The sequence below is a fragment of the Ovis aries genome, chromosome 21, assembly GCF_016772045.2.
Source record: "Ovis aries strain OAR_USU_Benz2616 breed Rambouillet chromosome 21, ARS-UI_Ramb_v3.0, whole genome shotgun sequence".
NCBI lineage: Eukaryota > Metazoa > Chordata > Mammalia > Artiodactyla > Bovidae > Ovis > Ovis aries.
Genome location: NC_056074.1, coordinates 19,981,740 through 19,996,781, shown reverse-complemented (window position 1 = coordinate 19,996,781; position 15,042 = coordinate 19,981,740). Strand labels below are relative to the sequence as shown.

At 36.7% G+C, this 15,042-nt stretch overlaps 1 protein-coding gene across 1 annotated transcript in view; it reads left to right on the top strand.

Annotated features, from left to right (window-relative positions):
• Nucleotides 1-15,042, top strand: part of SLC17A6 (solute carrier family 17 member 6) — a 40,771-nt gene that overhangs the window by 11,220 nt on the left and 14,509 nt on the right. The window contains exons 4-6 of the mRNA XM_004019439.6: nucleotides 12,196-12,310; nucleotides 13,400-13,487; nucleotides 13,999-14,085. Coding sequence (XP_004019488.1) covers nucleotides 12,196-12,310; nucleotides 13,400-13,487; nucleotides 13,999-14,085 — 290 coding nt within the window. The remainder of the gene's footprint in view (nucleotides 1-12,195; nucleotides 12,311-13,399; nucleotides 13,488-13,998; nucleotides 14,086-15,042) is intronic.

Genomic DNA, 15,042 nt, shown 5'->3' with positions numbered 1-15,042 from the left:
AGAAGAAAGAGGTTCTTGCTTGCAACTCTAATTGATACAGCTCAATTTGTACTACCGCTATAAAGAAAAGAGGATTTATACTTAAAAATTAACAAATTCTAATGTACAGATTATAGAACTGTTTACTAACATGCATTTGCATTTATATAAGTGGAATTTGATATACTTTAGGTAAATATTCTGGCTTGCCTGATTATGAAAACTCCTCTTGTGAGAATGATTTTCAGAAAGAGGAACAAAGGTACTTTAAATACAATGCCTTCATACTTTCAGCCTAGAGAGAAATAATGTTACTGGTACTATTCTGTCATTTTCTTTCACAAAAATAAAATAATGAAGATATTTATTATAATAAGCATTGGAAATAGATCCTTAAGTCTCATCACCAAACTCTCTCTTTCTCCGTCTCTCACCTGTTTATCATCTTTTGCCTTCTACACTTACTTAGCCATTGCAACACTGATTGCCTGCAGGAGTTTCTTAACTCTTCCAGTGAGAAGCATTTACAAATTCCTTTTGGTGAGAAAATAATTCAGACTGTGACTATAAAGCCTGCTGCAAAATACCACCATCTTGCTATGAGGGAACTGGTTCATAGTGATCCAGTCCTTTAGGGCCAGAGGTGACTATCTCTATTTCAGTCATCTGGCTGCCTATCAAACATCTAGCCATTTCCCCATTGTGGGCTCTATAGGTTTGGTATCTGGGGCAATGCAGAAAAGGTCTTCTTTTCTTCTGACAAAAGAAATACCCTTTCCAGGAGATGAATAGATGTATTGGGGAGGAGGGGTCCCTGAGGGTTTGCACGTGGTTTGCTGACATGGGCTTCTCTCGCCTTCCAGTCTCCTCTCCTCCCGCCCTTACTAGGTCTGGCTTCCGCTGCGGCTGCCACATCCCACTACTGCAGTGCAGAAGCAGCCTCTGGGGGGAGGGACATGATTTTGAAGGAGGAGAGTCAGGTGGGCAGCTGGTAGAATGATGCGTCCGCTGCCATATGCCACTGTTGGGGCTGTCTAATTTCTCTGTCATGAGTGATGAAGTCATTTTTACAACATAATGAGGTACCAAGGGACCCAGAGGGCTGGCTTGCACTTGTGTATTCCTTTTTTAATTTGGGAATGGGAGCATCAGATGTGACAAAGGGAGGCACCCAAGCCCTGATTTGATTAGATTAAATCCATTAAACAGCCTGGCTCAGTCTATTCCTACAGATCCTCTCCAAGAGGATTAGTGCCCCACCTGGGGTGAGAAACACTAGATCCTTGTTAAGTGACAAGCCACTACCCAAATGGAAACTGATTGATTGATTCCAGGAAAATAGATATCATCTGTAGAAATGACAAGTCACCAGTGTTCCTGTCACCTCTTCCAGGCAAATGCTTGTCGGGTGGGCTTGATATGTGAGGTTGTTTGTGGCTATGGGTCATAGGAAAAAGAAGATGACTGGGAATTTCACAGCGAACTCACTGTGGGTCACACTGAATGTTAATCATCAGGCAGGTTGTGATGCTGGTTTTCAGAACTGCCTTTGCTTCTTCCGATGTTTCTGTATCAGGGATACTGTATGGTTCTCAGTTCTGGTAATCTGTTTATAATATAGAACATCCTCTGTCACTCACACTTACACAGACACACAGACACACACCTTTCCTCTTTTTTTTTTTTTTTGTCCTACAGTATGAAGTGATTATATTCTCTTACATATAATCACTTTAAGAAAACACTGGGAGGGTGTGTGTGTGTGTGTGTACATGTGTGTATAACAGAGGAGAAACAAGTAAAATGAGGTTTTAACTTAAAAATAAGCAAATCAAATTCATCTTAGTATGTCATTTACTGCAAAGGAAATCATGAGGAAAACAATTTTAAGTAGCTTTCAAGTAGTTCATCATTTTGAAAAGCAATCTTAATAAGCAAATGGCTGTTATTTCATTTCACAGATATTGTAATAATGCTCTTTGATACATTTAGAGCATGAATTAGTTTCTAATCCTGTTCATCAGGCATAGAAAAGTCAAGATTTTTTTATATTTACTTTTGCATATTTCTTTTCCTTTTTCCCTCAACCAAAATGTATACCAGGAGTGGATTTTTTTTAGGTAGCACCTTAGTTGCCAATTATAAGGACAAAGGCTTTAAACAGAATAAAATATTTAGTTGAGGTTCCTCTTATTACTTGGAACTTCATCAATATTTATCTAATTAATGATTTTATATATTGACTATTGTTCAGATAAAGCAATATTTTAGTTTATTTCATTGCTAAAAAATTAGTAGAATTTGCATTGATTGCTTGTTTTTATATATAATACTAATATAAATATACTGACATAAATATACCACCTGATATTACATATACTGATATAAATATTGTCTGATATTATTGATAATGTACATTTACAAGTCAGAAAATTAAGCAAGTTATTTTAAAATGAAAATATATTTATTTGGGGAAATTTATTTCTACAAAATATTTTATGTAAAATATAATATTTACTTTTCTTCTCATTATTCACCTTTATTTGGAAGAAGATATGATCAGACCTTACATGAGTTTCTTAATTGAAATGGATTATAAAGCCAAAAAAAAAAAAAAAGGAAAACTCAGGCTGTGGATCAGAAATTGGATTAATTTTACAAATGTGTAATTGATTAATTATATTGAATAATATCTTAAATGTATATTCTATAATCAATTCATTAAAATATTCTCATATAAAATACATTACTGTTTACAGTTTAACATTTTACCTATGGTGAGACATTGAAAACCCACCTGCAAGAAAGCTACAGTAGAATTTCAAAAGACAAAGGTGTTATAAAAATGAACCTGAAAAATAAATATTTCCTTTGAGCTCCTGAAGCCAAGCAGTAGCATGGCTGTTTAACTCATATGATACTGTAGAGTACAACCTTCTCCTAACCCATAGTTAAAATGAATCCAGAAATCTAGCTCTTATATTAAAATGGGGGAAAATAGAAAGCCAGCTCTATTGCATAGCAACACAGAAGAGACACTCTAATCATGTAGAGTGGAGAGGGGGTGAGTGAATATCAGAAGAGCTTTTCAACCAATGTGAGGTAGATCATTCAGGTATAAAATTTTTCTTCTCCCTAAACAGTGCAAACAGTACATATGTATTGGGGGTAGGAAGAGAGAGGATATGAAATATAAATTGTCTTCATAATTTTCTTAGTTCTCCATTTTAGGAGGCAGATACAATTGCAATTAGAATTAAATTAATAAATAGACATATCACTAAACTTTTTATATATCATCATTCTTCCTTACAGCAGCTCTATAAAGCAGACATTCTTATATATTCAAAGACATTGTGTTACTGATCAGAGGACTGAACAGAATAGCAGAGTAACTTTCCCAAAAATCACTACCTGGTAAAAGGAAGAGAAGTCTTTTGATCAGAGGATAAACTTGAAAAACAGATGATGGTGGGTATTATTTTCAAATGCAGTGGTATGTCAAAGTCGAGACTAGTGCTAGGGAAATAAAACACACGTGAGTAGTAAATGTTTCTTAGTACATAATCTATTTACTATTTCTTCAACTTCTTTATGTTCAATGCTTATATTTGTTGGTTTCTGTAACATCAGGCCAAACAACAGTGATAACTGTCAAGCATAATACAACAAGCACAACTACGTTAAATACTGATAAATGGAGAAATTCTTTAGGAGGACAGTATATCACCTCTGAAACATTACCACCTAATTTGATTTTGAAAGCAGAGCTTAAAGAGAGTCATTTCAGAAGCTGATGATGTGCTGAATGGAAAGTGTAATGGCAGTTGATTTTAGTATATCCACAGTGTTGTTTTGAAGACTTAAGGATGAGGCCAAACTGGGCCACGCACTTGCTATTTCAAGTGCAGATTGATCCACAGGAATATTCTCAATTCTATTAGTCCAGAACTACTATCCTACAGTTATTCTAGGGAGTAACTCAGCTTTTTAGGACTGTTAGAATACCCAGAACAGTAGGTTGTCCCCATTAAAGACTCAAGAACAAATAAATGGTCAACTGATCTTAAAGGCTATTGGGATAAAGAAGGCTCAAGGAAGAAAGACCTGTCATCACCTACATTTAGGGAAGGGAAGATATCACTTCCTCAGATTTAAAATCTTTATACAAAAGGAGCTGGTGGTGGGGTTTCTTAAGCACATGCCACATGCAAAGTATTCTGCTACCATCTAGGAATTGGAAGAAATAAAAGACCTAGACTGTGTTGTCCAAGAGACACAAATAATATGGAGGATCTTGGGTTAAGTCTTTTGAAAGTGATCTACAGCGCTTTAGAAATATCTGAGAGAGACAGCTGGAAAATAAAGGTGTGTATGTGTGTGCATGTGTGTGTGTGTGGTGGGTAGGTATCGAAGGCAAGTGTGTAGGGGATACCAAGACAAGTAAAACTGATCTGAAGAAGACTGTCAATTTCTGTTTGCTTGTTTCCTGTCAGATATTTTAAATAGACTGTTGAGGTACAGATCAATGTACTGATGTATTTCAGTCCATACTATGTGCCCTCAGAATGGGAGCCAAGATTCAGGCACTTTAAGCTTCCAGAATTTCAGGATGACACAGAACAACTTTGAATCCATAGTCACAGAAATAGCATTATTAATTAGAGCAAAAACATTCTGGAGAAAAAAGACAATAACAGTTCTCTGGAGAACTCTGTTGAATGTTAGGGAGTTTCTATATCATGATAGCTGATATTATAAACCACTTACTGTTAACCAGATACCGTCTCCTTTCATAATTGATTCATTTAATCTTCATGATAATCCCTTAAAGAATGAAGATACACTATCTCCACTTAACAAATGGAGAAGGTACGGCTTAGAGAATTCAAGTAGTAACAACTGCACAAAATCAGATCTAGCAAGAAATTGGAGTTGGAAGTTGAATTCATACAGTCTAACCATAGAACATGTATTCTTAACTAATGTTATGTTGTACTGTTTGTATGTCCCAAAGAAAAATATGGCAGGCACTCAATCAGTTTGGTTAATGAACTGAAGTGAAAATTGCTGTCATGTCCGACTCTTTGCGACCCCATGAAGTATACAGACCATGGACTTCTCCAGGCCAGAATACTGGAGTGGGTAGCTGTTCCCTTCTCCAGGGGATCTTCCCAACCCAAGGATCAAACCCAGGTCTCCTGCATTGGAGGTAGATTCTTTACCAGCTGAGCCAAAAGGGAAGCCCAGGAATACTGGAGTGGTAGTGTATTCTTTCTCCAGAGGATCTTCCTGACCCAGGAATTGAACCAGGGACTCCTGCGTTGCAGGCAGATTCTTTACCAACTGAACTTTCAGGGAAGCCCCCAATTTGGTTAATGAGGACAGTCAAAACAAGGTCAGAGGACTCCTCTTTAGGCCTTGATCGAATGATCTACGTATAATCTGTATTTTATCAAGGAGATTGCCCTTTTCAGCAGGTGTTCCCACTTCACCCTTGCTGCTCCCCTCTATAATAAAAGGCAAGGCTCTTATTTCAGCTATGACAAGCTCCATTCTCTCTGGGCCTTTCCCTTGCCCCAGATCTGTCTCTTTTGTGAAGGCTGGGGGGAATATCTAGCAAATTACTGCTAAATCAGTTATTCTCATATCAGGAAAAGCAACATCAACACCACCAGGGTACTTGTTAGAAATACAAACTCTCAGGCACCATACCAAGCTAGGAAATCAGAAGCTCTGGTCCAGCCCTCTGTGTTTGAACATCCTGAAGGTGATGTTCATACATGAGGAACTCTGGAAATCACAGTGCTAAACTATGTTACATTCCAGAACTTTTTTTCCATCCTCAGTTTTCCTATTTCTTTGACTTCTTTTCTGAAGCTTAGATTTTGTTCATAAAAGGACAAAACCCTCCTCAAATGAGCTCTCTATTTAACTACTTACTTCAAATCAAACTACTAGGTATACATTAAATGTTACAAGCATGGAAAACACATCACAGGAAATATGGGCATTCGTTTATAATGACTTTGCATGAATTTTAATCTATAAAGATATTGAATCACTGTGTCCTACACCTGAAATAGTATAATGTTGTAAGCCAACTATACAAAATAAATAAGCAGACAAACCATAGGAGGGACAGAATAGAGCTCTTCTCTCACTCCCCACCGCTGTGGCCATTCATCTTTCAATAACATTTTGGTCTTTCAGAGTTTTTGTTATTTTATCTGCTGCTGGCACTGTTAGGGCTAGAATTAGTTCTGCCTCTATTAAAGTACAATATAGCTTAGGGGTTAAGTATTTAGAACCTACAACCAGACTGAGTCATTATAAGACATAGATCTCCACTTAAAGTGTCTATGTGACTTCAGCAACTTATTTAACTCACCAGGACTTGGTTATTTTATCCATGAAATAAGAATGGTAGTAGTAGCCCTCCAACATAGTTTTTAGTTTAAAATGAAAATCTGGAACAGTGAGTGGCACGCAACTAGCACAATACCATTGGGTGTGATTATTTCTCCCTGACTGACTCACATTTATGGATTTATTTTTATATGCCAGGCACCAGTCTAAGCCTTTTAGGTATATTGTCTCTTTTAGCCTCACAACAGTCCTATGAAGTGTGATAGACTAATACAATCATTGACCAACTCCTAACACCTTTTAAATGCTTAGGATATGTCAGACATTCTTCTGGGTCCTTAACTGGTAATAAATCATAGGTTCTATAAATATCCCTGTTTTGTAGATGAGGAATGAAGCATAGAGAGAAAAGTACACTGTTCAAGATCACTCAAGTAGAAAGTGACAGGAGTGGACTTTGAACCTCAGACGTCTGGCCCTAGTAAACACAATCGAGGCCATTACATTCCTTTTTATAGACAAGAAATCAGAAGCCAAATGAGGCTAAGTAGCTTTCCAGTCACATAGTTATTAACCAAGAAAGCTAGAATCTTACAAAAATTTCTGTACAATACTGATATCATCTTTTCTTCCTCTCCCACTTTAGTGACTTTGACTGCTTTACTCCCTTGCAAGCCTTCCTCTTATCTGAACTCGCATGTATGCTTCTCACCTTCTGACTCCCTGACTTCATCATTTCCTACCCCCTCGATTTCAGTAAGCTTTTCATGTCTTCTTAACTTTAGGGGCATAATTGCGTTCCCTCTGTGGTCACCCTAAACTCTATCAGCTCCAAGATGCCATGGACTTATGATTTCTTCTCTTGCCTGCCCTACACCTACTTAAACCCTCCTTACAATTTCCCTGTTCATCTCACTCCTGATGTTCTTCGACTCACGTGTATCACTATGTTCAGCCATTTTCAATTCTGCCTTCGTTTTGGATATGTAATGTAATCTCTTCCATGTTTTGAAACTTTGCTGATTCATTTCCTCTTTGGAATTGCTTCATATTAATCTTCCAAAGCCCAACTTTAAAGGTTCCCCCTGAAGGACTTGCTTCCTTGCCACGCCAGCTGAGATGGACTTTTCCCTCCTTTGCTTTCCATTTGCACTCTGGTTATGGCCTTTAGCGTAAGCTGTGTTTTGGCTAGTTGTCTTTCTTTTGCTCTCCTACTACACATAGAGCATCCTGGTCTTTTTCTAGGTGCCTAGTTGCATCATGTGGGCTCCCCTGGTGGGTCAGCAGTAAAGAATCTACCTGCCAATGCAGGAGACGCAGATTTGATCCTTGGGTTGGGAAGATCCCCTGGAGGAGGAAATGGTAACCCACTCCAGTATTCTTGCCTGGGAAATCTCAAGGACAGAGGAGCCGGGTGGGCTGCAGGCCATGGGGTCACAGAGTCAGACATGATTTAGCCACTAAACAGCAATAACAACAAGTTACATCTTGTAGATAAAAGAGCAGAGATTTATAGATTTCCATGTCAGAGAGTTTGGAATTCAGATACCAGCTCTATCGCTTGCTTTTTTCTCTTACACAGTCTGTCTCTAGTCTCTGATTTGTAAAATGAAAGGAAAGTGTAACTCAGAGTTGTTGTGAGGATTAAATGAATTAATGTAGGTGGAGAAAGTATAGCAAGTAAATTTTGGCTCCCTTTTCCTCCTTAACACAGTACCCTAAATATAGTCTCATAGAGGTTTGAAGTGTGAAAGCATAAATCAGTGTTGAATGAAGTGGCTGTCTCAATTTTGACTATCTGTAGTACATTAAGAAAAATGTAAAAATGTTCCATATTGGCCAAGAATTTTGATAGTCATCATTTTAACTACTTGGATATTGATTTAGATATCATTTTCATAAAATTAGAAAAAACTAGATTCTGAAAAGTTTTATGAATTATATTCTTAAATAGTTGGAAAAAGTTAATCCATTTTTATAATGCAATGGCCACTAATAATAAAGAGGATAGCTAAACAAATTAAGAAAGTTAAAACTAGGAAGCATTTGGAAATGTCACGGATTATATAATTAGAAATACTATTCAGGGTAAGAATGGAAAGTAAACATTGAAAGCAATCTACCGACATTTTAAATCTCAGGAATAGTGTGATTTCAAGTAACTTAGTGAAAAATGAGTATTTAAATTTTCAGTTTTAATTCTGAAACACATTACTGACTACATATTATGTGCACAATTAGATGTAAATCCCAGCAATAAAACCCACTCACCCTGGAATTATACAGACTAGATTTAAAACAAGATTCTTGTTTTAACTTGGAGCTGATTAACAACTTGGGCAAGTGATATCACTTACTTCAGGCTTAGTTTCTTCATCTAGAAAATGGGTATATTAATAATGTCATGTCATTGGGTTGTTAGATTTTTGGTATGTGAAGTATAAGCATGATGTCTTACCAGTTGAATAGTCACTCATTAAATTTAGTTCTGACTACAATATGAGTTGGGTAACAAATAGTTCATGATTGATTCGGCTTTACTGGCAGATGATTTTGTCCTCCAAGGGATATTTTGTGATTTCTGGGGACATTATTTGTTGTCACCATTTGCAGGCATGGGCTACCGGCATCTTGTGCATAAAGGCTGGGGTGCTGTTTACATCATCATACAGTGCACAGGACTACATCCCACAATAAAGAATTTTGTTCATCTCAAAATATCAACAGTGTGGGGGTTGAGAAACCCTAAACTAAAAAAAAGTAAGATTAATCTCTCTCCAGTTTATCTAGCGATAGCAATGTTTTCAAATAGGCAGAAAGAAACTGATGATTGAAAGATATAAAATAAATGTCATGCACCATTCTTTCAAAATAAGTATTAGAAAAGAAGACACATATTAGCTAAGCCTGTTAAAAAATATATATATGTATATATTTGCAAAGTTTAGCATGCACATGCAAGATTATCACCTGGACTGCTTATTACAACAAATTTCCAGGCTTCACTCTTAGCACAGTCTGCTTTGGAAAGTCTGGAATAAGAAGTCTGCATTTTTAATAAGCACTCCAGGGAATTCTAATGCATCTGGTTCATGGACAACAATTTGAAGGAATTCTTCCAAAGAGCTGAATGGAGTAGTTGGATGTATAACTCATATAAACACTTTCGAAACTCCTTTAGCATTATGTAGCTCTGGTTCTCTTTATCCTTGATGTTGTAAGTAGCCTCAGTCTCATTTTTATTGAGCATAAGAAATAAATTAGGATGGATCTACAGAAACAACAGTAGTTTTCCAGTATACAGAAACCTACCCATAAGCCCAAAACTCCCGTGTCATTTTCTCTCTGCTTTCACCCTTTCTGGTGCACAGGTTCAATATTCAAACTCCCAGAGCAGGGGAAAGACATTGGCCTTTGGGATCAGGTACCATTTCCACTAGGTCCAGGAAGCTTGCTTCACGAACTCCCTTGTATCTAGTTCTTCTCATCCCTAAAGGAAACCTCCAAAATATTTTGGAGTTTGCACATAAAAGCATGTGGATTTCAGCCTTGAGACAGGTGAAAAGTCAACTGAAAATAATCAAGCATGAAAATACATTTTAAAACAATTTGGGGGGCAGGAGGAGAAGGGGACGACAGAGGATGAGATGGCTGGATGGCATCACTGACTCGATGGATGTGAATCTGAGTGAACTCCGGGAGTTGGTGATGGAGAGGAAGACATGGCGTGCTGCGATTCATGGGGTCACAAAGAGTCAGACAGCAACTGAACTGAACTGAACTGAATAATGATTTTAAGTTTTTATATTTTAAAGATAGGATATGGGATTTTTGCATTTAATTTCTGGAAAATAAATCCATAGTTGGCAGAAGTTTAATATCACTGGGCATTTTAATGGGGATAATCATTTCTAGAAATAAAAAGTTTCTATTTTGTGCCAAACATTTAGGAAATAAGTTACTCTGACTCAGAGCCAAAGGTACCTATTCAGGAAATAGGACGCAGAAAGAACAGAAGAGAATATTCACCTCTTAAGTGACTGTTTAACTCTGTGAAGAGAAGCCACTGAAGACAGATGGATTATTAGGCTATAGCAAGTAAACAAAAGTTTGTATCCCAGTCTATGATTCATAGAAAAAAGCTGATCTACTTCATCCTTTCATAAAGTCATTTCTCAAATTTCAGTCGCAGATTAATAATGATCAAGGCTCTTTCAGAAACTCACGTCTTTAACAGTTACATTTAAACGTGCTCCTGGAAAAATGAGAACTTTTATGAGGCAGCCAATTTTGACTGAACTCAAGGTTCAATGTTTGCCTTGAAAAAATTTACTGACTAGAGACAATGTGTCCCCAGATTTCTCTGCAAGAGAAGTTTCCAAAGTTACCTGGTTAAGGGGATGTATTTCTTGCTTAGTTTTACATTAGGAAAGATTTTTTTTTGTTAATAATGGAATATAATTTTTACTTGTAGATGGATAAATGTCTTAGCAATTCTATTTTGAATTGTTTGTATGTATGCAGAAAGAGGGGTACCCAAAACCCCTCCACTCAACCACCTACACAGAAAGACAAACCTGAGGTAGATATATGAAGTACTAATTTTTTCTATTTTAAAAATATGTCCTGTGGGAGCTGATCATTAGATCTGGGGAGCATTTACATATGATTCCCTTCATAAAATTTTATGAATGGAGTTATAATTTCCGTACTTCAAGGTATCAGACACAACTAGACACAACTCCATTTAGGCACTTACTATTTCTTCAGCAGCTCTTCAGTGAGTGTCTCCTATGTATCAGGCACCATGCTAGGCATTAGGGATACAGCAGTGTATCTGAAAAGCAAGCTCTTGCCCTTCAGCAGCTTACATTGTAGATGATATATAGACTCAAATAATATACAGTGTTTAATTAACTATTTACAATTTGTAATTATATCTATGAAGAAAGTGACTAAAATTGTGTATAAACAGATTTATTCAGTTTAGTTCAGTTGCTCAGTTGTGTCTGACTCTTTGTGACCCCATAGACTGCAGCATACCATGCTTCCCTGTCTATCATAAACTCCCAGAGCTTGCTCAGACTCATGTCCATCGGGTAGGTGATGCCATCCAACCATCTCATCTTCTGTTGTCCCCTTCTCTTCCTGCCTTCAGTCTTTCCCAGCATCAGGGTCTTTTCCAAGAAGTCAATTCTTTGCATCAGTTGGCCAAAGTGTTGGAGTTTCAGCTTCAGCATCAGCCTTTCCAGTGAATATTCAGGACTGATTTCCTTTAGGATGGACTGGTTGGATCTCCTTGCAGTCCAAGGGACTCTCAAGAGTCTTCTCCAACACCACAGTTCAAAAGCATCAATTCTTCAGTACTCAGCTTTCTTTATAGTCTAATTCTCACATCCATACATGATTACTGGAAAAACCATCACTTTGACTAGACAGAACTTTGTCGACAAAGTAATGTCTCTATTTTTTAATATGCTGTCTAGGTTGGTCATAGCTTTTCATCCAAGGAGCAAATGTCTTTTAATTTCATGGCTGCAGTCACCATCTGCTGTGATTTTGGAGCGCCCCCCCCCCCAATAAAGTTTGTCACTGTTTCCTTTGTTTTCCATCTATTTGCCATGAAGTGATGGGACCAGATGCCATGATCTTTGTTTTTTGAATGTTGAGTTTAGTGCTTCAAATGATGTAGCAATTCAAGATAGTCCAATATCTATTTAAAATGGCTAGCCAATCCAGTTCAGAACATTCTTATTTTTTTAGAGAAAAACAAAATTCTATCTTGAAATTGCTTGTAATTAACTTGATCTGAGAAATGTAGATCTGTTAACTCCTTTTATTTTTCAGAGTTTTCGGAGCTGCCATACTTCTTACCTCTACCCTGAATATGCTAATCCCATCAGCAGCCAGAGTGCATTATGGGTGTGTCATCTTTGTTAGGATACTGCAGGGACTTGTTGAGGTATGGAACTACAGGATGACGTCATTTTAAGGTTGGCATGCTAATAAGAATCAGAAGATTATCTTTGTTTTGACCTACAAATAAATATATTGTATTAGGTTGTGTCTACACAGTGGTAAAAAAATTGGAAAAGTTAGAAACCAGATATCTTTAAATGATGATAGACCACCACTGTGGCTGTTTACCCCCACTTCTCTGGAATTGAGTGATGATGAAGTGTTTCGTGAATGACATAAAAAAAATTAAAAAAAGAACAGGCAGTTTTGTTAATGTGCTGTGATAAAAATTTTGAGTCCATCCTCTGAATTAATATGTTTGGAGAGTTTTATAACAAGTCCCTCTTGGCTTTACCTCATGATCTGAATTTTCACTGAAAAAAACCCAAAAAACATTTCATTGAATGTATTCTTTGGGCATCAACTCTAATGATTGACTTTTGCTCCATTAACCTGTAGTCTTTGAAGGAATATCATTTAAAAACTTGACAAGGGCATACTTATTGCCCTTTCTCTTTTCATGAAATACGGTGAGAGTAGATAAGTCAGATAAAGTATTAAGGCACTGAAAACAGCTTCTTGTCTTTCCAAAAAGAAAGAAAAAAATGATAGGATCAAAACAATACAAAAAAGAATATCTTAAAGATTTTAAGTTTTAGACACTCATTTCAGGAAGTATAACAACCTTCAAGGATCTAAGCTGTACCTTCTTCAGTAGGGATTCCTTTAATTTGGGAATCACTAAGTTTAACTCCTTACAAAATTGTCTCTCAAATTGTTCAGAATTGCAGATGAACTGAATAGTAGAGGATCTTTTCTCCGGCCTTAATCAGAAGAAAACTGACGTAGAAGGAAGTCTTAAAGGGTGGGAATAACTTGAACACGTGACTAAAAAGAGGTCATGTCTTACCTGGTCTGGGCTGAAAGTTTTTAAAATGGAATTTTATGGAATCAGCAAAGAAAGGCCCTCACATGGCAACTGGAGACCCTGTGCCCATTCTAAGAAAACAGCGTCACATCAGAGAAGTGAATATATTTATTTTCCTATGACCCAAGATTCTAAACAGTACTGATATATCTCTTTCCATCACAGGGTGTCACCTACCCAGCATGTCATGGGATATGGAGCAAATGGGCTCCCCCTTTAGAGAGGAGTCGGTTGGCAACCACCTCCTTTTGTGGTGAGTATTATGTGCAGATACAGTTATGTGCATAAAAGCTTAGGAACAACTTTTGTAAGAATTGCAAGTTGGTAAAACTCATCTGTAAAACCATTTGAGGTATGTCTGTATGTGTACATGAGGAAAGGTTTTTGACCCACCATTCGATTTCTTTAATTATTACTGGTCTACTGAAATCTTCAACTCCCTCTTACATTTTGTATTTTTCTCAGAGTTTATTCATTTCTTCTGAATTTTCAAATATATTCATTAATTATTTTGTTATAGTTTTTTGAATTTGTTTTTTATTATAGTGTTGTACTATTTTTATATCTCTGACTTGGGTGTGTAGATTATATTCACTTGTGTAGTCTTGTACTCCTGGATATGTGTTTGAAGTATGTGGATGAGAGTGGATATACATCCAAGTGTGCAAGGATGTGTTTGTAAGACCCAGTCAAGGAAAATGAGATGAAGTCAAGAATGTCTATTGATTTCACTTACCTTTCTCTCATTTTCTCTTCTACTTTAGGATCCTATGCTGGAGCTGTGATTGCAATGCCTTTAGCTGGCATTCTTGTGCAGTATACTGGCTGGTCTTCCGTATTCTATGTCTATGGTATGTAGCATTTCTGTACAATAGAATTAAAAGAAATGTGCCTAAACTAAAGCAGTGTGATAGATCAATGAATATACTTCTGTGTTTACTCATTATTGTTTTTTCATTGATTCTTTTCTTTATAATCTAAGATCAAGGGTAATATTCTATATCTGTGATTTTCTCTGCAATGTTATTTATTATTTTTAAAAGCAATCACATTGCTGATGGAAACTTTGTAATGTACAGTATGTGATGCCCTTGACTATGAAAAATTTAATTTAGCTCTTGATTCAAAGCTGATTAAAAGGAAGAAGCTAGGCAGCACCAACTTCTCTTTTGATTCTTGCTTTCTCGGTCATTTCCCTGATTCTATTTCCTTGAGACTCAATGGGATAGGAAGCTGAAAGGCCATATTAGTGTTAAGGCAAACATTCAATCTTGTGATGAAATATTAGCAGTCGCTGCAGGGGCAGTACATTTTAGTCCACATTTCCCCAGGATTAAAGAAGATTAAGCCCCCAAGGAAATAAAAATGACAGGAAGCCCAAAGTCCGAACTCCCTTTCTATTCACTTTCTAACCAGAATATGGAATCTTACCTCTTGAAACTATCCCATAGTCTCTTGCTAAGATACACTTTTTTAATAAAGAGAAAAGAAGAAAGATAAGAGATCTGGATTCCAACTGATGTTGTCACTGATTAATACCAGTTTTGGACATGGGCAGGAGAATCTGAAGATTAATGAGGTCATGTAGGAGAACAGAACAGAATTTGGCTGCTTCCAAATGTGCTATGATCCATTTTCATTTTGAAATATTCTCATCAAAGCAAATTCTTATATTTGTAGAATATAAATAGTGGAGGATCTTATCCTGGTTTAAAAGCCATAGTTGGGTTTTGAATTCATGAATATCCTAAATGGTGAGCTATATATGCAGTAGAACATATTTTTGTTTTCTAGGGAAATTTTGTTGT